Source organism: Lissotriton vulgaris, chromosome 2_1 (genome assembly GCF_964263255.1).
Source record: "Lissotriton vulgaris chromosome 2_1, aLisVul1.2, whole genome shotgun sequence".
NCBI lineage: Eukaryota > Metazoa > Chordata > Amphibia > Caudata > Salamandridae > Lissotriton > Lissotriton vulgaris.
This window is the reverse complement of record NC_141687.1, coordinates 385942123-385968243: the sequence shown is the minus strand read 5'-3', so window position 1 is coordinate 385968243 and position 26121 is coordinate 385942123. Positions and strand designations below refer to the sequence as shown.

General features: G+C 43.8%; 1 protein-coding gene across 5 annotated transcripts in view; it reads right to left on the bottom strand.

Annotated features, from left to right (window-relative positions):
* MYO1C (myosin IC) overlaps positions 1 to 26121 on the bottom strand; it is a 576863-nt gene that overhangs the window by 224713 nt on the left and 326029 nt on the right. For all 5 annotated transcript variants that reach the window (XM_086955217.1, XM_086955220.1, XM_086955221.1 and 2 more), the window contains exons 2-3: positions 17431 to 17586; positions 4417 to 4532 (exon numbers count right to left, since the gene is read on the bottom strand). In XM_086955217.1, coding sequence (XP_086811343.1) covers positions 4417 to 4532; positions 17431 to 17586 — 272 coding nt within the window. The remainder of the gene's footprint in view (positions 1 to 4416; positions 4533 to 17430; positions 17587 to 26121) is intronic.

The following is a 26121-nucleotide window of genomic DNA, read 5'->3' as shown; positions in this document are numbered from 1 at the left end:
CGTGGTAACTACAAGATCAGGAACGTTACCCCCAGAGTCTTTCAAGGCGGCACTACAGTCCAATAAATTTCCATTTGGTAAGGACAGGGAATCAGCAAACCAGCTTTTGGACAATTCGATTACTGTGGCCCTCAAGAGGATTGCCCCAATAAAGGATCATGTAGCACGAACAGCCAACCCTCCGCAGACTGATTCAATGCTGATCACCTACCTTTAAAAAAATCCTGTAAACTGCTGGATCGCATTTGGTGCAAAGTCAAGAGTGTCAGCAGTAAACAGGATTATCATGTTGCATTGAGAATTTATCATAAAAGAATCATTACCTCCAGGAGGATTTTCTAAGCCGATAAAATTGATTTTGCCCACAATTCTTCCAGGGAACTATTCTCGATCGCCAAATCCCTGATTCTTTTTAGATCGGATCTCCGCACAGGTTACTCCCACTCTTGAAAGTTGTAATTCCATTGCCCAACTTTTTCGTGAGAAGGTGTCTGGCATTTATCAGTCATTTCCTGAAACTGTGAGAGATTTAGGATGTCAGGAGGATTGGTGGGGTAAGACCCAGCCTTTGTGGATGGCCTTTCCAGCTTTATCTGTGCCTCCCTGGAAGAATTGCGGGCTTTGGTCACCAGGGTTAAATCAGCATTCCCCCAAGGACCCTGCTCTCCCTAAGATTCTGAAATTAGCTACGAAGTCCATTCTGTCTGGACTGAACAACCTTCTTAACATTTCATTTGCTTCCGGTATGATGCTTAAAAGCTGGAAACATGCCATTGTTAAGCCTCTTCTTTAAAACTATCTTTAGACCCCGACTTACAGGAAAACTTCAGACCCGACTCACTTCTCCCTTTTTTTTGCCAAAATAGCTGAGAAACAGATCAATGCTAAATGGACTCATTTTATAGAATCCAATAACTTGCTTCATGAGTCCCAATCTGGTATCCCGGCTCAATAAAACACAGAATCTGCACTGCTATTGGCTTCAAAATCTCTCAGATCCATGGCAGACAAAGGGCACACTGCTGACTTGATCATGTTGGATCTAAGTGCGGATTCAATACTGATTTTTCATGGCCTGCTGCTGCAACGGTTTCGCAGTTGAATGGTGTTCCCTGGCTCTTAAGTGGCTGGCCTCTTTTCTTCAAGATCGCACCTTCCAGGTAGTCCAGACTCCGTATGCTTTGGTAGTGCTTCCCTCGACCAGGCGATGCCCCAGGGATCTACGCTGAGCCCTAAGTTATTTAAGATCTATATGCACCCTCTGGCAGATGTCATCAGCAAACACAATGTCACCATGGTATCCTGTGCAGATGACACCCAATTGATTATCACTCTTGCCCAGGATGACGGAGAGTCTGCAATGAGCTTCGAATCTTGCATGGTAGAACTGGCCTAGTGGATGAAATCTAGCTACATAAAACTGAACACCAACAAAACTAAGGTTCTCATAGTTGGGGAAAAAACCCTCAGTGTGGTCCTCAGCATGGTAGCTGAAGACGCTATGCTCCTTCCTCAATCCTAAAGTAAAAAATCTTGGAATAAGGTTTGATGTACAGCTTTTGTTGCCAACCAAATTTCCTGCCTGGCCAGAAAATGTTTTGCCATACTCAAAATGATTGCCAAGATCTCTAATCTGCTTCCCTTGACTGAGAGGAAGGCGGTAGTACAGGCTCTTGTAATCTCAAGACTAGACCATTGCAACAGCTTGTACTTCAGAGTGATCAAGAATAGAATCCAGAAGCTACAAAGGATGCAAAACGCAGCTGCCCAACTTCTCTTAAAGCTCCTGAGGCGAGCACACGTGTCCCCAGCCTTGGCAGAACTTAATTGGCTTCCTTTGGTAAAGCTTATCAGCTTTAACACCATGCGCGCTAGCGGAATTCCGCTCGCACGCTGGGATTTGCGAAAACGCACTTTACGTGACGATCTGGGCTCGTCATCAGCGTGCGAGGAGGCTACGCCATGACGAGCCCAGCTCGTCATCAGCGTGGAAGGGGTTAAGGCTATGTGCTTATGTTACAAACTTTTCAACAACAGAGGGCCTCGCTACTTGCTCGACTTGGTAAAAACCCTATTCACCTGCCCACTAAATCAGATCTTCGGCTACGGCACAGGCGGTGACTCCAAGGGTCAGGAAAGCCCAGATGGGTGGCTGCTCTTTTGACGTTTGTGCCTCCAGGTTATATAATACTCTGCCCTTGCATCCAAGACCAGAACCTGTTGACGCTATTTTTCGGAGAAATCTTAAAACCTGGCTGTTTAGATAAAGCTATTACTCCTAGTGCTCTTACACCAGCTTTTACCAGGTTTTTTGCCAGATTTTCCTCTCTCTCTTAAAGGACTTTTTACCTTCTGCGCTGCCTCTCGTTCTGTATTATTCCAGTTAGGGTAGCAATTCTAGCGCTGGAACACTCCAGCTGGAGTAATCTGAGCGCTCTAGAAAACTTTTTAACATAACATAACATACAGCAGAGATTTTTACACAGCCTACTGAAAGACACAGCTGGAATAGAAGGCTACCGAAACATTACACACCACTTTGAGTTTGATTAATACCTGACCAAGTTTGAAAACGCAAACCACAGTCAAATATGGATTGAGTGGCCATTAGCCTGGAAATAGAGACCTGCTGATAAAGATCAAGACAGAAACACAGAAGGCAAAATGTGTCAACAGTGAAACCTGAGAGAAGCAGAATCTGCAAGATACTATAATTTTCTCTAAACTAAACAAAAAACAAAGGCATTTCTTTATTTTCAGTAAATCAAAGACTTCCGGAGATAAGCAAAAGAGAAAACATGCAATGTTTAACTTGATTCCATAACGTTCTTCAATCGATTTGACTTCTAGGGTAAATAGAAGAGGACTTTTCTTTTACTGTGATGTGATTGTGCATGTGGCTACTTTATTCAACAAAGTAAATAATCTCTAGTCAGGGTGCTATTGAATCTCACATTCTATTGATACAACAAATGAGGATTCCTTGCAAACTTTATGGGCTAAATGGAAGAGGGATGTAGGACCCTTGGAAGATGTGGACTGGAGGCATGTCCGCCTTGATTCCAGTGAGAGAACAATAAACGCAAAACTGGAGCTAATTCAAAATAATTATTTACATATTTTATCCCGAACACCTTTGGGTGAGAGACTTGCTCAATGCCCAATGTACACAAGATGTCACGATTGAACTGGTACATACGACATGGGCATGTCTCCTAATTGTTTTATTTCTGGAAAAAGGCCTTAAGCACATTAATAAAAGTATTGCAGAGGCCTGCAGATCTCTTTGCAAAGATGTGCTTGCTCTGGATTGTAGAAGACATGAATGTGTAGGGGGTGGGGAGGGGGGGTCAGAACACTATTGGGAATGGGGACTTTACTGGCAAAAATAAACTTTGGAAAACATTGAAGGTTGAAAACCCCTCTGTCCTATAAGGCTCGGCAGGTGGCTCGGACTGATGTGTGAAGTTGAAGGAGCAAACATATCTGGCTAGAGGCCGTCTTAAATATACAACACCTGGGGGCAGTGTGGGAAATTTTTTAGCTACAGGAACAGTGAGTTGTGCTGTCAAATTCATCAGAATGTTGTGATGTTAGAAATACAAACTGTTTAGCTAACATGGCCCATATGTTTGAAGATATTTGGTGGTCCTGCCACATCTTATTTCATGTCAATACAATAGGACTATGCAAATTCTGTGTCAAACCTGTTCATCCACATCAAGGCCCCAGTACAACTATAACCGGACAATTTCAACCAGACTTTAAGCACACACAGAGTCGCCAATACCGTTTTGCTCATAAAAAAGGATTGTGTTACACTCTCTGAAGTAGTTAGATTTAAATTATGTTGTCAAATGAGCCATAACAAGTTATCCTAAACCCAGTGCCAGACTCGAGCACCTATTTTCTGAAGACTTCTCAGACAGGTTTTTAATGACCATAATGACATTGCCGAGGTCACTCCATCTCGCCTATAATAAAAGAGTGGCTCGCCACTACAAGCTCTGCCTTGAGCCTGCATAGGACGCCATTCATAGAATAAAAGTGAATGCTTCCCTAAATCTGCATCTTCCACCTCCTGGACAGGATTCAACGCAAGAAATGCTACATTTCAAGATAGAGAGAAATGGACGGAGTGGGCAAGTCAGAAACTCTGGTTGTGCATGCAATGTTCTGGGGCATTGGGACTACCATAATAAGAGGCAATACAGTGACTGGTATTTTGTTTAATTGCACAGTGGACTTAAACTGACAGGAAAAGGCCAGTTGTAAAATATGACTGCATTCCATCCAGCCTGTGTGGCAGTAAGTTAGCACACTATTATTAGTGTACGAGTACAGCCAAAGATGATGTATTTCTCATTAAACAACATTATTTTAAGTGTGCCTTTCCCACAATCGAGAGTAACTTACAGGTGAGGGGAGACTTCGTAGAAGCTGACTCCTCGGTACCGCTCCATGTGCTGTTTGCTGTAAATTTCCAGCTCCTTGTAAGGGTTAACCGAGACCAGAACCGAACCAATGTAAGTCTGAGGGGAGAATACAACAAAAGTAAGACAGGGCATGCGACTACTACTAACAAAAACAGACATGGAGAACATGAGGAGGGACAGGACTGTAAATGTTACTTCATTTAATAGAATAGAGTTTGTGCAAAAATGAGAATAGCGTATGAGACAGTACATGTGACTTCTGCTTATGAAATAAAATGGAAGACCAGCAGTAAGACAGAACACTGCTCAACGTAAAACGGGAACCCTCTCATCTAGGTCAGAGATGTGGCAATCCAACTTGGCAGAACAGACAGGCTAACACTATCATGGCACAGACAGGTAGTAGAAGTTATGCTGTAGGACACATCTAGTTGGCACACACTGTGACCAGACCTGGCATGACATGGAGGCAGAGTGGTGGGCGCATCATGGCAGCACAGTCTCAGGCAAAATGCCATCACACCTACCAGTCACAACACAGAGATGCAATGCCGAAAACACTGAATGGTGCAGCAGTGTGATACATTGCTCTGTGCAACATGGTTGCAAACTGGTACACATAACTAGATAGTATACTGTCAAACAAAGCTCTTCAGTACACTGTCCCATAAAATATGGAAGCTCAGTCCTCAACACAAGATGGGAGGCACAGTGACCAACAAAATATGACATGACACTATCAGCGACAAAGCGTCGTCTACAATCCTCCATCAGATGTTGGGGTCTTTGCTTCAGTTACAGAAGCACTGAATAGGTTGAAGCTTCATTTCACTAAAACTCTACATATAGTGGTGGAGAGGTTTCATTTCTATTCTTGAATTTAAATTTTCATGAAGCCTGTTTTTTCAATGAGGCTGTGCTTAAGAGTATTATTGACAGGTAACCGTAAATTTGGAAACACAATGGATGTATACATTCAAGACCAATTCATTATTTGTTGCTGGAATAAAAAAGATACAAGAACAGTTACTATGATATTGTACACTTAACCAAAAAAAAGTGTTTACTGCTCTATTGCTCATTTTAAAACATTTAATTGTGTCCGTTTGTCAAATGCATCTCTTGCTACAATGTCTACTAAGGTTTATGCAGAAATAAATCTGACAAAGCTGAGAAATAAATCACAACAAAACTTTGAAGGTAATCAAGCAGATAACAAATGTTCCCATTGTGGTTTGAGAAGTGCTTTCATCACACAGATCTTATCCGGCTTTGGAAAGTAACATTTTTATGGGAAACCTGATCATTTCTCAAATACGTACAACAAACATTGTTTTAGAGGGGTAGCTTTTGCGTAAAGACGTTGCTTCACAGGGTGGCGTTGTCAGTATGATTCAAGAGATATGGAACGTGGTTATTTTTTTTTAAAGATTTCTACTGCGACTCAAAGACGTCTGCTTGCATCTGTGTTGGGTGTTGCCCAGCGGGTCAATCGTGGCTGAACAGGTGCTACGGAAGTTAATGAATGTTTTATTTTAACTGATTAAAAACGTACAATCTTCACAACTGTAAAATCTCTGTTGCATCTGTTTTGGCTAGGTGTTTTCCCTCCCAGAAATCGGTAAATTCCTCACAATCTATGTTGACTCCCTTTTTAGTGAGACACCGAGTATTAGATTTGTAGGGGTCTAGGTCTCCCTTGTGCAGGTATATCGTAATCTACTTTAATGTGTATGAAAGATTTGAGGCCCTCCGCTTGACAACAAATCCCCTATATACTGACAATTCCGTTTTTGCCTTATTGATAGCTCAATTTCCTCTGCTGGCAGGTCAAAGTATGGGTTGCCTACAAAAGGAGTGAAAGGTAAGGGGCGCGTGGAGAGGCCTGACTTTATTATCTCAATGTCCCTGAGTTGCCTTTGTTACAGGGGGTGAATGCAGGCTCCACAGCCCACACCATCTGGCCAGCTAAGGGTCCTCACTGGGGCACGCAGTCCATGAAGCACCAGTGTGTCACGCACTCTTTTCAGAGCCGTTCCACTTCACAGTGTATTTGAGCAGCAATGTAGTATTTCAATATATTTGGCAACCCTCCATCCTTTATTGGTTTGAACCTCTGCCTTCTTGCCAACTGTTCCTTCTTGTCTGCCCACACAAAGTTGCTAAATAGTTTTTGTATTTCCCCTACAATTTTCACTGTTACATCAGACCCCAAGGACCTCATTTGTGGAGTGTCATAGGGATCATCACTCAGCCCCACGCTTTTCAACATGTACAAGACTCCTCTGGCTAACCTCATCAGGATCCCATGAATGAATGAATGAATGAATGAATATATATGTATTAATTTAATAAAGCGCTAACTTAGCCCAAAGGCATCAAGGCGCTACAGTGGACTGATGTGCAATCGTATAAAATGCTCATATTGAAGTCTGTGTAAAGAGCCAGGTTTTCAAGGCCAAGCGGAAAAGAGAATGTGACCCCCAGACCAGGTATGCCATCAGGGAGAGAGTTCCATAACCTGGCAGTGGAAAAGACCCTGCCTCCCCATCTAACATTTTTATACCTGGGAACTACTAGAAAATTCATGCTAGCAGACCCGAGTTCCTTGGTAGGGGTATAGAGCTGGAACATTGCTTAAATGGCATCAGGGCCAAGGCCGTAATAGGCATTATTGGTAAGGCATAAAGTCTTCAAGAGAATTCTTCGATCCAGAGGAAACCAGAGCAGCGAGGTGAGGGAAGCCGACACGGAGTGGTACTTCGGCAAATCCATCACCAACCTCGCTGCAGCATTCTGCACTAACTGTAACCGTCGCACCAAGCCTTGGTTAATGCCCAGATAGAGGACATTACAATAATCAAGTCTGGACATTATCAAAGCAATCACTGCCTGCTTTCATGATGCAAAGAAAAGGAACTGGGAGATTTTTCTAAGAAGCTTTATTAATCCAAAGCAGGTGGACACTGTTATGCTAATCTGAAAGTTTAGGGACAGAGATGTGTCCACTATAACCCCCAGATTCTTCCCATGGGGTACAAGGGATGGGCAGCTGCCCAAAGTGTCAGGCCACCAGTAATTCGACCAGATGTCATGTTGGTTACCAAAAATCAAAATCTCAGTCTCTTCCCCATTCAGTTTAAGATAGTTTTCCACCATCCAGGATGAGAATGCCTGCATGCAGTTTTTGAAATTTGCAGCAGATTCCCTAATACGGTTGGTAATGGACACCATGATTAATGTGTCACCAGCATAGGACAACATCTCAAATTCAAAGAATCTCACGACCTTGGCCAATGGGGCAACGTAGATATTAAAAAGTGCACATATCAAAGGGATTGAAGCAGAGTAAAATTGGCCCATTTTCACTATCTGTGCCCACTCACCAAGGAAGGAGCAAAAAGCCCAAGGGCAGTGCCCCCGATCCCTATCTCAAATAGGCGTTTCACCAGCCTCAAAGGAGACAGTGTCAAAAGCTGCGGTAAGATCAAGAAGGACCAGCAGGGTAGTATGCCTTGCATCAACCTGGACCCGGATGTTGTCAAGAACCGCCGTTAACGCTGACCCAGTGCTATGATGGCTTCTAAAAGCATGCTGCGAGCCATCCAGCAACTGGTAGTCCAATTGATAGGATCTAAGGTGCGAGTTCAGGTACTTTTACATAATCTTGGCTGGGACAAGAAGCAAAGAAATGGGGCAATCGTTTTTTTTTTTTTATTCTGTAGGATCCAGATAAGGCTTTTTGAAAAGTGGAATCAAAATCATCTTCTATGTTGATTACAACTAGCTAACTTTTTTTCTCACACAACACCGTCACCACCTAGACAAACAATGCATGACCAGTGTTGCCAATTCGATGAAAGAAAACTGCCTTAAGCTCAACATGGACAACACTGAAGTGCTGATATTTGGGAATAAGAGCTCACCTTTGGATTGCACCTGATGGCCTGCCAAACTCACACACAAACCCACACCACCACACCACACTACACTAGGAAGCTGGGCCTCATCATGGACACCAACCCCACCATGAAGGTCCAGGTCAATGCCTCTCCACACGTCCCTTCCCATTCACTCTTCATGCTTTCACATCTACCGCATATTATGTAAAACTTCAAGTGGCTCCCACTGGGCACCAGACGTATCATCACGCAGGCCCTAGTCACAAGCAGATCGGAATACAGCAACACATTCCACACCGGCATCACAACCCATCTTCTTCACTGACTTCAAACCATCTAAAATGCCGCCGCCAGACTCATCCTTATGTGCCAATACGACACCACATTACTCCTCAGAGCTTCACTGGGCCACCATTCTAAAGTGCTGCCAGTTCAAACTTCTCCCACACGCATTCAAGTCACTACACAACACAGGACCCGCACTACTCAATCACCAGCTTCTCTTCCACCAGACAACTTTGCATAGCATCCCTCTTACACACACACCAAGCATCAACAGAAGCAGAACGGGAGGTTGGTCATTCTCCTACCAAGCCGCCAAATCCCGGAATGGCCTCCCCCAACACATCAGGGCCTCGTCTTCACTTATATAATTCCACAAGAAGCTAAAGACCTGGCTTTTTAATTTGTTTTCTTGCTGTACCATGGAGACTGACTGTACTCAGGACCAGCCTCACCACAATACCTACTCACAGCACCTGGATACTCATGGGTGAGAAGCAGTGCTGTACAAATCTACCTTACATTACATATTACAGGGGTGTCAAAACAAAACTGTCTATACTTCACTCAAGAATCTAGACAGTGCAGTCATTTTAAATGCTGCCAGGTGTCCCAGCTGAATGCAAATCATTTTTTAGATGCTTCATCAGTAAACTGTAATTTACTCATCGAGTCTTAGTTAAGGACAGTGTCAAAGTGACCCTTAAAGTATTGGATGCTGTTACTATCCCCTTTGTATTGGGAATTGTTAAATGGGTGTGTTGATAGGTTCAAGATCTGTGACTTTTGCAGGTGCATCTATCTTGAACATAGAGGCTATTCCAAATTTCTGAACAGTCAACACTGAAGTGGAGACTGAGGCCATGAGGTCTGAAAGCCTTTTATTACGCCATCAGCATATAGGCTGATTCTATGTTTATTTACGCCTGATTGTACTCCTTTAACATTTGTCAATCTGTCTGTTAGATCTGGCAGTAGCTAGTGTCTCCTTGTAGATGGCATAGAATAGAAGCAACAACGGGCAGTCCGGTCTTGTTCCTCGCCGGAAAGCCAGGAGACTCAAGGAGAATCCATTTATTCTAATTCTTGCCTGTGAGTTCTCATAATTGCTAAATGTCCAAGCCAGAAATTTGGGCCCTATACCTATGAGTCGCATTGAGGGGAGCAGAAAGGGCCAGTGGACACAATCAAATGTCTTTTCAATTTCTACTGCAGAGAGGAGTTGGTCAATTATGTGAAGCAGGCATTTAGCGTTATCGTAGCAGTCGTGACCTTGTATGAATCCCGCCAGGCCTGGGTCTATCAGAGCATGCATATAGGTTCCTAATCTATTGGCAAGAATGTTTTTGAGTAATTTCACATTGTTTAAAAAAGATGTAGGCCCATACGAGGTGCATAACAAGGGATCATTTCCAGACTTCGAAAAGACTGTGATGGACACCTCTTGCATTGTTGCAGTTATGGTTTTTAGATCCCCTATGGCATTAAAGAGACGAGTGAGTACAGGTGCTAGGATCTAGCAGTACGTTTTATAAAATAGAGAAGAATACCCATCTGACCCCAGTGATTTCTGAAGCTTTAATCTCTCTATGGCCGATAATACTTCATCTGTTGTGATTAGGTTCTCTACAGTCTAGGCTTGAGAATCTGAAAGCCCGGATGAGTAACCCCGTCCAGAAAAAAATTAATACCCATTTCTGGTATATTTTTAGCCTTATTCAGTTGCTCATAAACTTTTTGGATAGCGCTTTTTATCAGGTCTTCCTCTAATGTTGTCTCACCTCCTTCAGATTTCATTATCATATGTGATTTTGCGCCACCTAGACCTACCTTATTGCCCTCATGATATTAGTGTTTACATGCAACAGCGCAAACTCTGTCCTGTCATTATCTACCGCTTTGAGCAGGATCCTGACTCCTTATGCTGTTTTTCCCACGTTCGAATGTGAAGTTGTAGGTTTTTTCCATTATTGTGGTGCTCTTTGTTATTTTCAGTGGCAATAGCTATTAGTGTGCTTCATGTAGCAGCCTTGAGTGCCTCCCATAGGGTCTGAATCCTTGTCCCCTCTTCAACATTGATAAGTAAGCTATGAGTGCCTTTTTAGCCTCTTCTCTATATGCGTCGCTGACTCCTAGTCTATCCCCCCGGGGTAACTGTATATTAGCCTGGGTCTGTGCATGATTTGACAGACTGTACCCCTATGTCGAATGTCTTCATCTGCACCAGCATGTGCGTCGAGCAGAGAAAATAATCCATACATGCAACATTTTGGTGTGTCCCTGAGAAGTGTGTGTTTAGCTTCTAGTGAGCAGATTGAGGTGTCCCTGTGTGTTTAAGGCTTACTTCTGTCAGCCACTGCGTACAGGAAGAAGACATTGCCCCATCTCTTTGCCCCACCCTGCTGATCTATCCTTATCACTACACATCACCACGCTCAGCGACTACACAGTTTTCAGCATAAGTAGAATAGAGGTTCTAAGCAATTTTCCTTGTCCTTGTGTTAGGTGCTACTGTGCGAGTGTAATCTTCCAGTGAGACTGAAAGCTGGCAACCTCCCTGGTATCTTTGAGGCTGTATTTTTCATCCTTCCCTTAAAGTGTTCGATAGCAGGATAGTCAACCCTACTACTTTATTTCTGTCCGAGGATAGATACTGGTACAAGAACCATCGAGATCGGAGCCTGTGCCAATCTTTTTTTACCAGATGATTCTAAAGGAGGCATGTTTAACAGCCAGAAAATCGTAGTAAAGAAAGGGTTACTCCACTTTTGACAGGTGTGTTAAGAGCTCGAACATTAAGCCCAGTATCTTAAGATCAGACACATGTTTCAACAGTAAGAGCTCCTGACCTTGCCCCCACTATAATATAAGGGTCATGATATGTTCTGTGCCAGCTCTATTGTTTGGAATGCAGTCATGTGTTTACCTGCCGTGACCATAAACCTATATCCCTTCCCAAGACCAACTTTCCAAGACCTTTTCAACATAAACAGAGTGAAACTCTGCCCCACCAATGTGGACATGGGCAAATGTGCTAGTGACTAGCTCACTTTTGGATAAAGCCGTCTTGTTACTCATAATGTGCTTGCCTCCCTCTGCTCCTCCAACCGACTCCTTAGTCAAGTCTTTAGCCAAATCCCCTGTGCCATCCCCACTTTGTCTTATCTAGGCTCAAAGTGAGTCTATACTGCAGTTTCTATCACCTTCAGGTCTCCAGGGCTTGGGCACGTCTGAGCAGCTATGATAGCAAAGCCTGTCGTTCAGACTCTTATGCCTCCTTTGATGGCTTTGCTGCTCTTGCACTTCAACCCTTTTTCCAGCTCTCTGGTTTCAGGGTCTAGAGATGTGACTCGAGATGCCCCTTCACAACACCAATGGTCCGAGTGAGGATCTGCGAGATTGACAAGATAACAAGCCTCTGCTAATGGTCTCCTTTGGTGCTGGATACCTTCCAATGTAGAGAGGATGCAGAAAAGGCGGTCACTTTTGTATTTGATTTCTTTGCTTCTCCAAGAGTCTTTGACCACTTTAAACTCCTGTCGCTTTTACAAGGTGATGGCAGATAGATCCTGAAATAGGGCAATCCTATTTAACCTCCAAAAGTCAATCTTATGTAACCTCCAAATGTCATGTGTTTTAATTCCCTGGCGGCCACAAGTAGAAATACTTTCAGCTGGTAGAACTGGAGACATGTTAGAATGTCCAGTGCATGATCTTGTGGAACAGTCCTTTAACATACGCTTCAATGCTCCTCTTGCTCCAGGTTCCCTGGAAACCCTTTCCTACAGATATTCTGTGGCCTTGAGCAGCTCTAATATTCCTTCCGTAGGAGGTTGGATTTTGATACTTGGTCTTTACGTGATAGGACATCATGTTGCAGCACCTCGGCCTCTTTTTCCTCAGCATCTCCTGCATTTTCTAAAGAAGAGACTATCCTCTGGAAAAGTAATGCCATGAATGTGCATGTTATTTGTGATTCTTATAAAGTGCTGTCCTCCAAAAGCATGGAGTTGCATGGTGGTGAGTTGCCACCGTCTTTAGATACAGAGTCCTATTTAGCTGACCCCGTACAGGACAGCATATCTCTGATGGTACTCTCTAATTTCTGGCCGCTGCCTGTTGCTTGTCCCCTTGGGGCCTTTGCAGCACTGTTTCTTGGAGGGTCAGAGTGCGGGACTCGGGGTAAGCCTAATCCTGTGGGGGAACCAGGAGCTCTCCAATATGTCCCCACTTAAACTCACAGGTTCCGCGGTACTAGCCCCCTTAGGCTCCAATGAGACCAGAATTTTCCATCACTGGCAGACCTCTATTGTGCACCTCTAGGCCCATATATATAGGTTACCCAGTACAGTGGCACTGTAACCAAGAATGTAGCTCTACAGTGCCTAGCCTGAATCGTGCATGTACAACTTCTCATTGAGATTACTTAGTTCGGGAATCCTAGGGGGTTACGTTATCAGTGAAACCCCACTAATAAGTTGAATAGGCCCTCTCCTGGTCTGCTCAGCTTCTTGGGCTCCCTGACCAGGAAATCTTAATCTGGCCAATCTATATTTTTTGCTGCCCAGCTCACCTGGTGCAATGCAGGTGTAGACTCAGTTTCCAGAAAATCTGCTATTAGGCCTTTTCTTGCCTGAGGCTCAGCAAGTAGTCAGACTCCCCTTGCGCTCTCCTGCTTCTACAATATTGGCCACAAAACAAGGCCAGTTCTGCGGTCTACTAAGGACCCAACAACTCTGCTCAGTGGGTTCCAGGGTCTATACTGCCATGACTCTTCGCTCAGTCCCCTGCCTTATTTGACTCTTGTAGCACCACCCCTACGTAGCCAATTGCTTCTTCATTGCTCCACTAGGTCGCATCTCCCATCGCTAAAACACTGCCTTTCCTGGTCAGCGCGGGGGATTCTCAGGTGTCTGATCCCCGTTCAACTGGGCCCGAGCACCAGTTTCTGAGCGGAACGTGATTCCCCAGACACCTTCCAATGGCTCCCACCGTGAGTACATCGTGCCACTAGGCACCACAGGGCCCCTCTTGAGTGATTCTTGTGGCTCCCCAGTGGTTACCAGCGAATTCAGTAGGGTTAGTGGTGTCAGATGGCCACAGATCACGTTGGGCTGGCAAAGGAGCACACTGTGAGTCTTATTACCCTGCCATCTCGCTTCTGCCCTCCACCCCTCCCCCCCCCACGAATATTTTAACGGAAGACACCAATAATCAGGATGTTGATGTTGTGTTTAGCCAAATGATGTCTAGACAACAATACACTGTCTTTTTACTTTCAGATCTTTGTACTGTGCACCGTCCAGATATTCCTACTATTGAAAGGGAAGCATTTGCTTGCTCATGTTTCTTATATTTCTGGTGTGTCAAATGCCAGAGAGGATCCTACCACTTTATTTACGACCAACAAGTAGTTCATGGATTCCAAATCTGTTGAAGGTGTTGTTGTTACCAGTAAGGATGCCGCAAGTGGTTTAGATCAAGTGGCTAGTTTGAGATTTTGGTCTGATGAAATTAAAAATGGTGCAGTGCTGTCGAATGTTAGAAAACACTTGAGAAAAGACTAGCTTAAAGAAAAGCTTTTGATATTAAGATTGCAAGTTATCTGAAAAACTAACAGACTGATTAAGTGTTGAGAAAGTGGTCTCACAAAAGGTAATTAATTTATTCCTCCTAACACCATTTACCAATAGATGATTACTTTGCCTAATTTTGGGCATGTGGGCGAGAAAGTATCTTAAAAGGTTAGAGCCGCGTTTTGGTGGCTGTGGGTGGATGTTCACATTTCAGGGTTTGTACAGTGTTGTTCTCAATTCTTAAACTCACATACAACATTAAAGTTACAAGGTGTAAAGTTGAATCATTCCAGGTTTCCCCATAGCCCTCAGTAAGATTTTGCCAAGGACTTATTTTCATCCCATGAAAGTTGGTGTCACAGAAAGATTTATACTTTAGTTCTGATCGATTTTTTTTCTAAATGGGCAGAGCTAATTCAGTAAGGCATCTCAACAGTGATGCTGTTGTGGAGAATTTTTACAAAATGTTTCCGTAGAGATCTTTCCCAGTTCGATGAGAGATTACGGGCCGAAGTATTGTAAACGGGCTTTTCGAGCAACATGCGGTTCTTATGTTCTACACAAGGTATTTTGGGTTGTAATAAGGACGCATACAAGTTTTATGAAGGGGATGAGTCGGTATCCTAATAAAAAGTTCCCTCTTTTTCCACCTCATCACCCTATTTTACTCACCACTTTTTGTGTTTTGCACTGCACTGAATTCCCTTGTGATCTACTATCTAGTAACATATTTTTGGTCTAAAGTGATTGTGGGTCTGATCCAATCCAGCCAATTATCGTGGATATGGCAACAAGTCTATATGATCAAGAGACATACCATCCTGATGGATGGATGACCAAATGAGGAGATTGATCACTTCGATACATTGATGGGAATCAATTTAGCTGTTTTTGGATCTCACTAGTAATCACTTGTCTTTTGCTCTCGGTTTCCTTGCTTTTTCTGTCCTTGTGGGCTTCTATGTGACTTGTGTTCCGACTCACTCGGTGAGGAGTTGAAGCCAGCCAGCTACATTATTGACTTTTAGATCCCCGGTTCTTTCTTTTTATTACAAATATGAGAGATAACAGTGTACAATTCACTTCTCAGAAACATAAACAATGAACACGGTATCAAGAATACACAGACAATTACACTATCTAAACAGGAATGGTCCTGTTGAAAGAATTAACACGGTTGTTGTATGAGGGTACAGTTAGTTTTGAAGCCTGCTCTGAATGTTCAGTGGTGTATTGGGGAGGTAATATTGTTTTGCATACCATATTACCACTGGGTTACACTGCTAGAGTTGCTGAACGAGGGGTCCTGAATCGATAATTGATTCTTTGAAACTAATTTCTCTCAAAAGGAATTTTTCATACAGGCTTAATTGAATGTAGTACATAAGAACAGCTACGCAGAAGTTTGAGAAAACTTTATCTTTTGCATTACAGCCTTTGGTTGCAAGCAGATCTGTCCAAGGTGAAAACAACAGAATTAATAAGGAACGGAGAACTCAAAGTTCTCACGGTTTGTAGATTTTTAAGTTTTGGAAAATCTTCTGCATTGCTTAACAATGGCAATAGAGGAATTTTAATAGGCTTATTATGTTTAAAGGCACACAATACATGACTGCAAATAAATATATTAATTCACCAGATTTTCAAATTCTGAATTGTAAGATTTACAAATCATGATATAAAGTCATCAGATTTTTCTGTTTTGAACTGGAACGTATCTCTTTCACAGAAGTTTCTGACTCTTGCTCTTCGTCTTTATGTGGATACAACTTCCTGGAACATGTGAAAAAAAAGTTTTTCCAGGTACTCCAAATAGATGTTCTTCAATTGCAGTTTTGAGTAAAGTATTGGGGTGTCGATGTTTGTCAAACAAAAGTTAATTACCAAAGAGGTTTCTGTTGTGATAAATAAACAAGATCTTCACAAGAAAACAAGGTGAGTTAATTGCTGGTCACCATTTCCACTGAGCTGTGCACTCACAACATTCTACGGTGACAGATGACAAACGGGAATTGGGGAAAGAGAGAGGACATAAAGAAGAGGAACATTCGCCCTACTACAGGAACATTCCAACCATATTCTATGGGAAGAAGAGAAGGGTGGTAGAAGGAGGAATGGAATGAGGGAAATGGTATAGTCCAGAGTGGGGATAATAGGAGCAAAGGTAACCACAGAGGACAAATGAGCTTAAGTACCTGGGTGAAATAGGAATAGATTACAACAGTTCCAATATTTTCTGTTGATTGACTCTCTATTTGTATTTAACTAATCTCTTTTTACAGCTTATCTGAATTACATTTTTCATTTATTAATTCAACTGTCTTTTGCCCAGCACAATATGGCAGCACACCCCAACATACAGCAACACACCTCCCCACTCAACATGCCAACACACTGCCAAACACAACAAGGTGGACAGACTGTGTGATACAGCTAAGTGAAAGAGCAAACCTCAAACTGAATAGGTCAAGAGGCTGGCATACTGCCCCGCAGAATATGACTGCACACTGCCCCACACAGCATGGAGGTATACTGCCCCATACCATAAGCCTTATGGTATGGGGCAGTATAAGGTGACGCCTTGTGTGACAGTAAGAACAAACCATTACAGGGTGGCGCACAGTCCCACGCAACAAGGTTGTGAATTGCAGCAGTAGCCACACTACCATGAAGAAGTACGCTATACCTTTTCTCTTGCACAAAAAGAAAAATCAGCCAGACTATTATGAGAGAATGAACTGGAAAAAGGAAAAGAACAACACGGTGCAAAGGGAAAGGCCTGATAGTCATCGTCATTTCATTCCATTCGGTATGTGTAAGCGTCTGCAAACCCAATAGTGCATTCAATGCTCAACAGAAAAGCCGACAGAAAGAAAAGAACAGGAAAGAGGGGCCTGGAGGTCTGTGACCGCAGTAACACTAGCATCAGAGAAGGGGGACCAGGTAACCTAGTGCCGGGGGCCCGACTTCCGGCGGTTAGACAAGTCCAGGAAGTAACTCGAATAAAGATCTATTGACGTTTACAGTAAGGAGCCAACAGACCTTGACACGTGCAGCCTCCGGGGCCACTCGACACAACAGCCAAGAACGTGGAACGAGAACACCGTGACCCGCTGAAGGTAAACAGAGGGCGGGATCTCGAGACGCTGCGCGAGCACAGACTCAACTGCAATACACATGATGTCATAATGAACTCGTGCCGCGTGCGTGCACGGACACAGAAGTGGTACTCACGTAGATGAGGTGCTCCTTGAATCGCTTCCGGAGGTTTTCAATGAACGCTGCTTCGCTCGTGAAGTTCTCCAGCAGGACGAAGTCTTGAACTCCAACCCGGTCCCGGGCAGTCAGGGCGCTCTCCATGGTTAGCCGGATCCCGTCACTCGCTGGCACCTACAATCAGGAAGCATGTAAAGTCACAACGGGCCCGGTGGACTTGAACTCCAGCTCTATTCCTAACCCACCAAGTATCATACATAACATGTGGAGAGGCCGTATCTTATCCATGCAAGCCTGCAAGTTTGGGTGTTAGCAAAGCAACCCGCTTCTCAGCAAGTACCGGCGATCATAGGCAATGGAAGCATAAAACATTATACAAGAAATCAACAAACACCCTGATCATCACACCCGACTTTCCAGTCGCTACTGCTGATCACCCTCGCTTCACCAGCACCTCCAAGTAATACCCGGCCGTTCCCTACAGCTATACCTTTTTAATACTCATCACCCTCTTTACTTTACCTGGGTACATCCTCCTTTTTACCAATAACTTGGAATCTAGTGCCTAGATGCTCCGTGTGCGGCAGCAACCCGGAAAGTAGCCCCCACAGCAGGGTGCGAGTAATGTCTACATGGTGGATACGTGTTTCCCACCATCTTTTTTAAACGAAGGGTGTCAATTCACCAAGGGGATGCTGTATTGGAAGTCGCATCACTGGCCCATTTACCCCAATGACAATATAGGAAGTGATGTCACATGGCTCCTGAACCTTAAGACATCACATGTAAACACTTTTGAAAAGTAAAAAATATTTTCAGTCTTCCGTTGTAATGTTTTGGTCGTATTGTTGAAATGCATTTCATTTTTTTAAATTCTCTTGAAAGCTTTCTTCCCAATATTTTTGGTCCCTCGTTCTACGGCTCAATGCAGAAAAACGCAAAGGCTGGAAAACACTTTTAATGTTAGTAATTTATAATTAAGACTCCCCTTTTTTTTTAGTTTTTACTCATTTTTACAGATACAGACCGAAAACATTTATTTTCTTGTCTGTATTTATTTTTAAATGTGGATAAAACCAGAAATCGGGTTGCTTTTTGAGTGATTCTAAATACTGTCTGCCATGACTGCCAGGCCAATAGCTGTGTGGATTGGTAGGTAAGGGGGCTAAAAAAGATAGAAAGTTTAGTAAAGAGGCTTTAACAGAAGTAGATATGCACAAGGTTGATACTGAAATATGCATATTTTTATATAAGTGCAATGCTTCTGTGGGGGTTTACAACATTGAAACCTAGTAGGCATTCAAGCATGAGTGCATAATTACTGGTTAAATACATGTGAAAATATACTAATTTCAGCTTCATTTTTCCAGAAAACCCAAAATAAATATGGACAAATACAGACGGAAATGTAAAAAAAAAAAATACTATGAATTCGGGAGCCATAAATATAACTAAGGGCGAAGATGGTAACTCAGCGGCATTGGTCTGTAACAAAACACTTACACATGTCTATATAGTCAGAAAATGGGTGGCTGAAATGAAAGCTTCTGAAAAACATTTTAAATGTTAACAGTTTTGTAAACTTTACAAAAAACGAAAAAAAATCAAGTCTTATGATATAATCCCTAAAAACAATAAAGTAATTCGATAGTCCTAATCAGGGAAGATGTAATTTCTGGAGTGCAGTGTACGTGTATTTCTCCTCAGCACGTCACAGGGCTCCAGACTGATGTTTTCTAAAGCCCCAAACAGCACCCAAACCAAATAACGTAGATGCCAACTTATGTTTTTGGCCCACCATATTCAACTGAGTAGAAACTTAACAAGCATTTACAATGCAATGGTCTCGTCATTGTTAAAGTTAGAGCTATTGGCATTGCTCAACATTATTTTTGTTTTTAAAATATAAATAAATGGCATTGTCATTTACAATGCCAATAGCTTAATCTCTCGCAAATGCGAGCCCCATTACATTTGCACCCACACACACACAGACACACACACAGCCATACACACACACAGAGCGACACACACAGAGCCCAACACACACACACAGAGCCACACACACAGAGCCCAACACACACACACACACAGAGCCACACACACACAGAGACACACACACACAGTGCCCAACACCCACAATATTGAATATATAGGCAACACAACATTACAGACAAACACAGAATTACATTTCATGAAAATAGTACAAATGGCTCCTGGCACTCCGGTTTATCATACTTCCCCACTTCCTACCTATTTATGGGATCCCCTACTGATATTGGGAAGGGGGCGCAGAGAATTGGGAACGTTTTCCGAAGATACCATAAACTACACTTTGGGATGTCCAGGGGCACTTGTGCTCTCCCTTCCTGCTAGGCCCTCCAGCGCCCCTTGGAGTCCGTTTTCTCAGCTCCACCAGTTACATAGACCTAAAGGGAGTGGGGGTAGCATGTGGGTCACTGGAGAGAAAGTCACTGCAGATCCAGAAAACAAGGGGCTTTGCACAGCAGTAAGTTGTACTTACCTCTGTGCCCTACACTCCCTTACTCCAGGCGAGGAGGAGCTCCAAACATTAGGAAATGCAGATGCTGAGGCAGCCAACAGGACAGACACTGCCCTGGCCAAGGAGAGCATCCGATCTGAAGCTGAGATCTTTTTCCAAGTGTACTCTAAGGCCCGGGGTGTCCCCCGCGGATGACTTCCAGCAGGACATGCTGTTGGTTCCTCTACCCTGGCTGCGTGACTGGGCCTAGTATCTGGCGGAAGGAGTCCTAGGGAACAGTAGTACAGAATACAGGAACCAGGACAAAAATGCTTTATCAAATGTAAACTAAAACGGAGCATGTATCTCTGGAACAGTTATGCCATTGTCTGGTATTACTATGGCCTATGTAATGTTTTGATTATTCTTCGAATTTTGTAATTTTAAATGTATTTAAAGTGCAGGTTTTTAAGGTGTTCGGGCTAAATATTACCATTTTGAATTTCAGTTGTTTGCTTTGATGCAGTGGTGGGACTCGAATGTGAAACAATTTATAGGTGCAGCCATGCTGGGTGTAAAATGACATGTATTGGTCTTTTAATTCACTGAGATTTTGATGCAATGGCTTAGAATTCAGTGGGGCACGCATATTTCATTAGTGATGTCGCATTTTCCAGATGCCGTTTTGAATCTAAAAGAAAATAGTTTGATAGGCAGAAAGTAACACAATTCAAGAGCATCTTGTTACAGACACAAAGTAATAGTAGTAGTCATTACGGCTGTTGTAAGGAGGTTGTGAACATGTTTTTCAAATACAGAGATGTACTTTGCACATTTCGGAAAATAAATTCGGCTCCGTTGCTTAGATCCGCTCGCTGCAAAAATGCTGCAGTGAACTGGTGGGTGCTCATTGTGGCTTTTCAATGGCCAAACAAATCAGCTCGCGCTCCAGTCCGCTCAATGCGACGGCGCACAAAGGGCGCAGTGCGTTATATTGTGCAAGGGGTATTTGTTGTCATCGTTTGAAACGTTGCTGGGACAAAGGATGTATATATTCACTGCGTTCTGTGCCATCAGGGCATGCATGGTTCTGTAGGAAGCAGCCGAAAGCCTGTGGGTGCCGTCAGGGCAGACACCATCACCCTTGAACGTGTGAGTGGGAGAGCGCTGCCAGGGCACGTTGTACCCTCCCACCCCTGTGTTTGTTGTGCAGTTTTGCGGCACTACAGCCAACAGCAGGGTTCGTATTTCGAGCCTCAGCCAGTTGGACAAATACAGGAACACACACGATTTTGTCACAAAATCCTTAGCTGGAGCATCTGTGCGCCAAATAAAAACCACATAACATAACATAACATAACATAACATAACAAATTAAACTACTCACACGCCACACCTCCCCTTTTCACATTTATTTGGTTGGGGGCATTTACGACCTGTTATCTGTGATCTGCTCACGCTGCCTCTGATTGGTTAATAAGGAACACCAATGTAGAGCCGACTTGGGCGCGCAGGCAGCGTGATGGGGGCATGTTTTTTTCCTGAAGACGTCACGGAGAGAAAGGACATGAAAAAACACGCCCCTCAATCCCAAACGGACGGGGCTTAGAGTGACAGGCAAAAAGTTCTTCTCCAATGGCAAGCGCAGCCTACGCAGGCCAAGACCTAAAAATGATTTAACGAATCCAAGGAAAAGTGCTGTACCCTCATGTTACAACAGAAACGCACACTGGCTATGTACAAAGGTCTGGTTTCAGTCACTTGCGAGTTTAAGCACTCAATAACATTCTATACGCACTCAATCACTTCTCCTTTCCCTCATGCATCTATTCATCCACCATTTGACTCATTTTTGCATGCACCCACTCACACATATACTAAAACACACAAACTCAACAGGCATGTGGAATAAAAATATAAAAAAAGAAAACATTTCATCGTCTTAAAGTTGCATGCATGTGCTTGTAATAAACAATAAGCATTAAATTAAACATAGCAGAGGGTGGAAATATTGGGATAGTATTGTACATACTATATCGTTCCAACATGACTTGCACATTTATTTAGAAACAATGTATCTTCTTGGAACAATAAAACAATAATATGATATGCACAGTCTATAATTGGGTGCTTGATATACCACTCTAAGTGGCAAGGGCATGGCCAGACGTGGGTCCAGTGCTCACTGGAACCAAGCTACACCTGACTGAACAGCCTCAATCAGAGCAAACCCAGTCTTGGGTTGCTTGTGTTCCAGTTTGGGGAGTACCAGGCCTTGCCCTTCCTACTGGAAGAGCATGGTCCTGACTGATTTGCATATGTCTAGGTCCACACTGAGATGACATGGTGGACAAAGGAAGAATGGGCTGGGATGCTACCCCGAGCAATTGCCAGTGGTTAGACACATTGCAAGCATTCCTCCCATCACCTTTCATGTGTCTGATGTATCTCCCTAAGTGGAAAGTTTGACAGATGTGGGTCCCATGCTCTTTGGGCCACTGGAACCAAGCTGCACCCAACTGACTCGCTCTTGGTTTGCTTATGTTCCTGCTTGTGTGCCTTGCAGTTTGGGCTGGACTGTTCCTATTGCAGCAGGGTCAAGACTGATTTGCATATGGGAGGGTCCAAACTGAAGTGACATGGTGGGCAAAAGAATGATGATTTTAAATGCTACACCCAGTGATTGCCAGTGGTTAGACAAATTGCAAGGATTTTTCCTATCGCTTTTTGTATGTTTGATGTACCACTATAAGTCGCAAGGATATACCCAGACATGAGTGCCTGTGCTCACTGTGCCACTAGAACTAAGCTACAGCCGCCTCAAGAGCCCCAAGCAGTCATGTGTTGCTTGAGCTCCAGTTTGGGGACTACCTGGCTTTGCAGTTCGGGCTGGACTGTTCCTATTGAAGCAGAGTCAAGATGGATTTCCAAATGTCAGGGTCCAAACTGACATGATATGGTAGGCAAAAGAATAATGGGTTGGAATACTACCCAGAGCGATCGTCAGCGGTCAAACAAATAGCAAGCATTCCTCCCATCACCTTTTGTGTGTTTCTTGTACCCCCTAAGTGAAAAGGGTATGACCAGACAGGCGTGCTGTGCTCATTGCACCAATGTAACCAACCAACTGAAGAGCCTCCATCAGGGTGATACCGGTATTGGATTGCTTGTGGTCCAGTTCAGGATTGCTTGCATTTTTGATTGTGTGCCTTGCGGTTCAGGCTGGACTGTTCCTATTTAAGTAGTGTCAAGACCAATTTGCTTATGGCTGGGTCCAAACTGAGATGACATGGTAGGCAAAATAACAATGCGTTGGAATACTACCCTGAGTAATTTTGAGTGATTACTCTAATTGTAAGCATTCCTCTCATCACCTTTTGTTTGTTCAAATCTAAGACACCTGGTTTAGGGGCAAATGCCGAATGGGATGGCCTGCACTGTAAATAAATAGGATAGCAAAAAATTGTCCAATAGCAGTGCCCCGGAAGCTGCCTGGTGCTTTTAAAAAATAAATCAAAATAAGAGTACAGAAAGGAAACAGGACCTATTAAAAGGAGAAAAAGGGAAACAAAAAGAGCTGGTCTACTAATCCTGCCATTGTAGTGTATTAATTTTGAGTCAGATGAAAACATCTGGTATGTGCAATAGAACCCAAATCACATAGAATAGAGGCCGAGGTGGCCTCAGACATTTCCCCATGCTGTATGCTGTTGTGATCGGAAGCAGAATGTGAATGACACATCAACAATTAGAAAATATTACGCATTGTTAAATTGTAGGGGATAGTGTCAAAGAAAGAGTAGTTGTGATTTACGAAATGAGGTGCTGGCACTTTGGAGAAGAAAACTGAGATTAATGCAAACATGCCTGAGACCTAGAGAGGGTTCTACTCTACATGGAGGATGCTTGCAGAGGAAGTAGAATGAGAAGAATATCATTCGAAAAAACTCAAGGAGAGGCGAAAATCAGACGTTTTAAGTTAGAGTCAATTTTTCATGTAAGGTTTTTGCAATATAAGGGAGGCTTTTTGAGATAGAAGTCAATTGGAGGGCGCAACATTGTAGATTTCTTTTTATTTGTAATAGGTAAAGCTACATTAGTTTTTTTTATTAGTCCTAGAAATAGGTGAACAAACTGTCCACCTCTAGACTACCACTTTCACAATAATAGCTGATCAGCTCAGGGAGTAAAAGCTTAACGTAATGGTTGGATACATACATACAGACTCAAATTAAGGAGCACCTTTATGATAATAGCAAAGTGACATAATATAGGTGTCGAACAATAAGAACAGTAAGAGACCTAGCAAATGCTCCAGCTGACGTCTTTTGATGGTCAACATTTTAGTCACCGCAGCCCTTATCCTCCTAGACCTCTCCGCAGCCTTCGACACCGTCTCACATCGCACGCTAGCTGCTAGGCTCCACAACGCAGGAACAGAGGGGTCCGCCCTCGACTGGAACCAATCCTTCCTCTCTGGCAGAAGACAGATGATCAGACACTCCCCCCCCCCTCTCCTCTCCGACCTCACTGACATCATCTGCGGACTACCGGATAGTTTTCATTTTAATTAGAGCAACGGACCCCCAGAATAAAGTCATTCTTGGTAAACCAAGCTTTATTTTAACTCACGCTCACACGTCTCCGCACTTCTGGCCCCACACCCGCACTTCATCTAAACGGCAGTTGGATAAAAGATCTCCGCCAAAGAGCCCCTCTTTGAGGTGTCCCCTGTTGGGTATTGCAGCGCTGACCCAACTAGGATCAAGCCCAGATGATGAAGCATTACACCTGAAAGGGTGTGAGAGGGCATTACATTCAACATAATGGATGCCCAACTGTAGGATCCCTTGGGACCCTACAACATCCTTCACACCACGGGGACACGTACATTCCTCTAGCTTATTGAACAGCCCAGCAATTTTTGGTAATTACTCATTAATTGAGGGCACGACTGAGGCTGGACCTACCACTTACTAAGAGTGGTGAATGCCCTTCTTCAAACAGACTTCTCCCTCTTTTTGAAAATGATCATCTGCGGAGTAACTCAGGGATCTTCACTAAGACCGATGCTCTTCAAAATCTACATGGCCGCCATCGTCCAACAACACGGTCTCAGCATCGTATCCTATGCCGACGACACACAGCTCATCCTCTCCCTCACCAAGAACCCAGAAGTCACCAGACTCAGCTTCCAGGAAGGAATGAGAAACATAGTCACCTGGATGAAGGACAGCTGCCTAAAGCTCAACTCCGAGAAGACCCAGGTCCTCATCCTCGTACCCTGCACCTCCGCCTGGGACAACACCTGGTAGCCCTCCGTCCTCGGGGCCCACCCAACCCTACAGACCATGCTCGGAACCTCTGCATAATCCTCGCGTTCTCCCTCTCCATTAACCGCCAGATCAACGCCGTCGGGTCCACCAGCTTTAACTGCCTACGCATCCTCCGCAAGACCTTCAAATGGATCCCACCGACTGCAGAAAGACTGTCACCCACTCACACATAACCAGCAGACTAGACTACGGCAACGCCCTCTACGCCGGAATCAACAAAACTCTTATACACAAACTCCGAACCATCCAGAACGCCGCAGCCAGACTCATTCTAGGGACTCCATGCCACAAACATATGACCCAACACCTCCGAAGCCTCAACTGGCTCCCCATCGAGAAGAGAATTACTTACAAACTCCGCACCCATGCCCACAAATCCCTCAAAGACATCGGACCCAAATACCTCAACAACAGAGTTTGTTTCCATGCACCCAAGAGGAACCTTCGCTCTGCTGACCTCGCCCCGGCAGAGATCCCCCGTATCCGCAGAAACAGAACCGGCGGGAGAGCTTTCTTCTACATCGCAACCAAATCCTGGAACAAGCTCCTGGTCAACTTCAGACGCTCCCCAACCCTCCACACGTTCAGGAAGGACCTCAAGTCCATGCCCTTCGACTGAGCCGGAGCTGCTCCCCCACCCCCCAGCGCCTTAAGACCCTCACGGGTGAGTAGTACACTCTATAAAACCACTGATTGATTGATTGATTATTACTTAGAAAAGCAAATATACAGTATACTTTTCTGGAAAGTCTTAGGTTCATTCCAGCTGTTGATCCTGGGAAACAAAATATGAGTCAGATTCCCGACAAACCAGTTTATAATCCAGGCACCATCACTTTCTCTCTGTATGCCTTGCGTCAACCCCTCATCAACTAAAGTTTTGATTGTAGG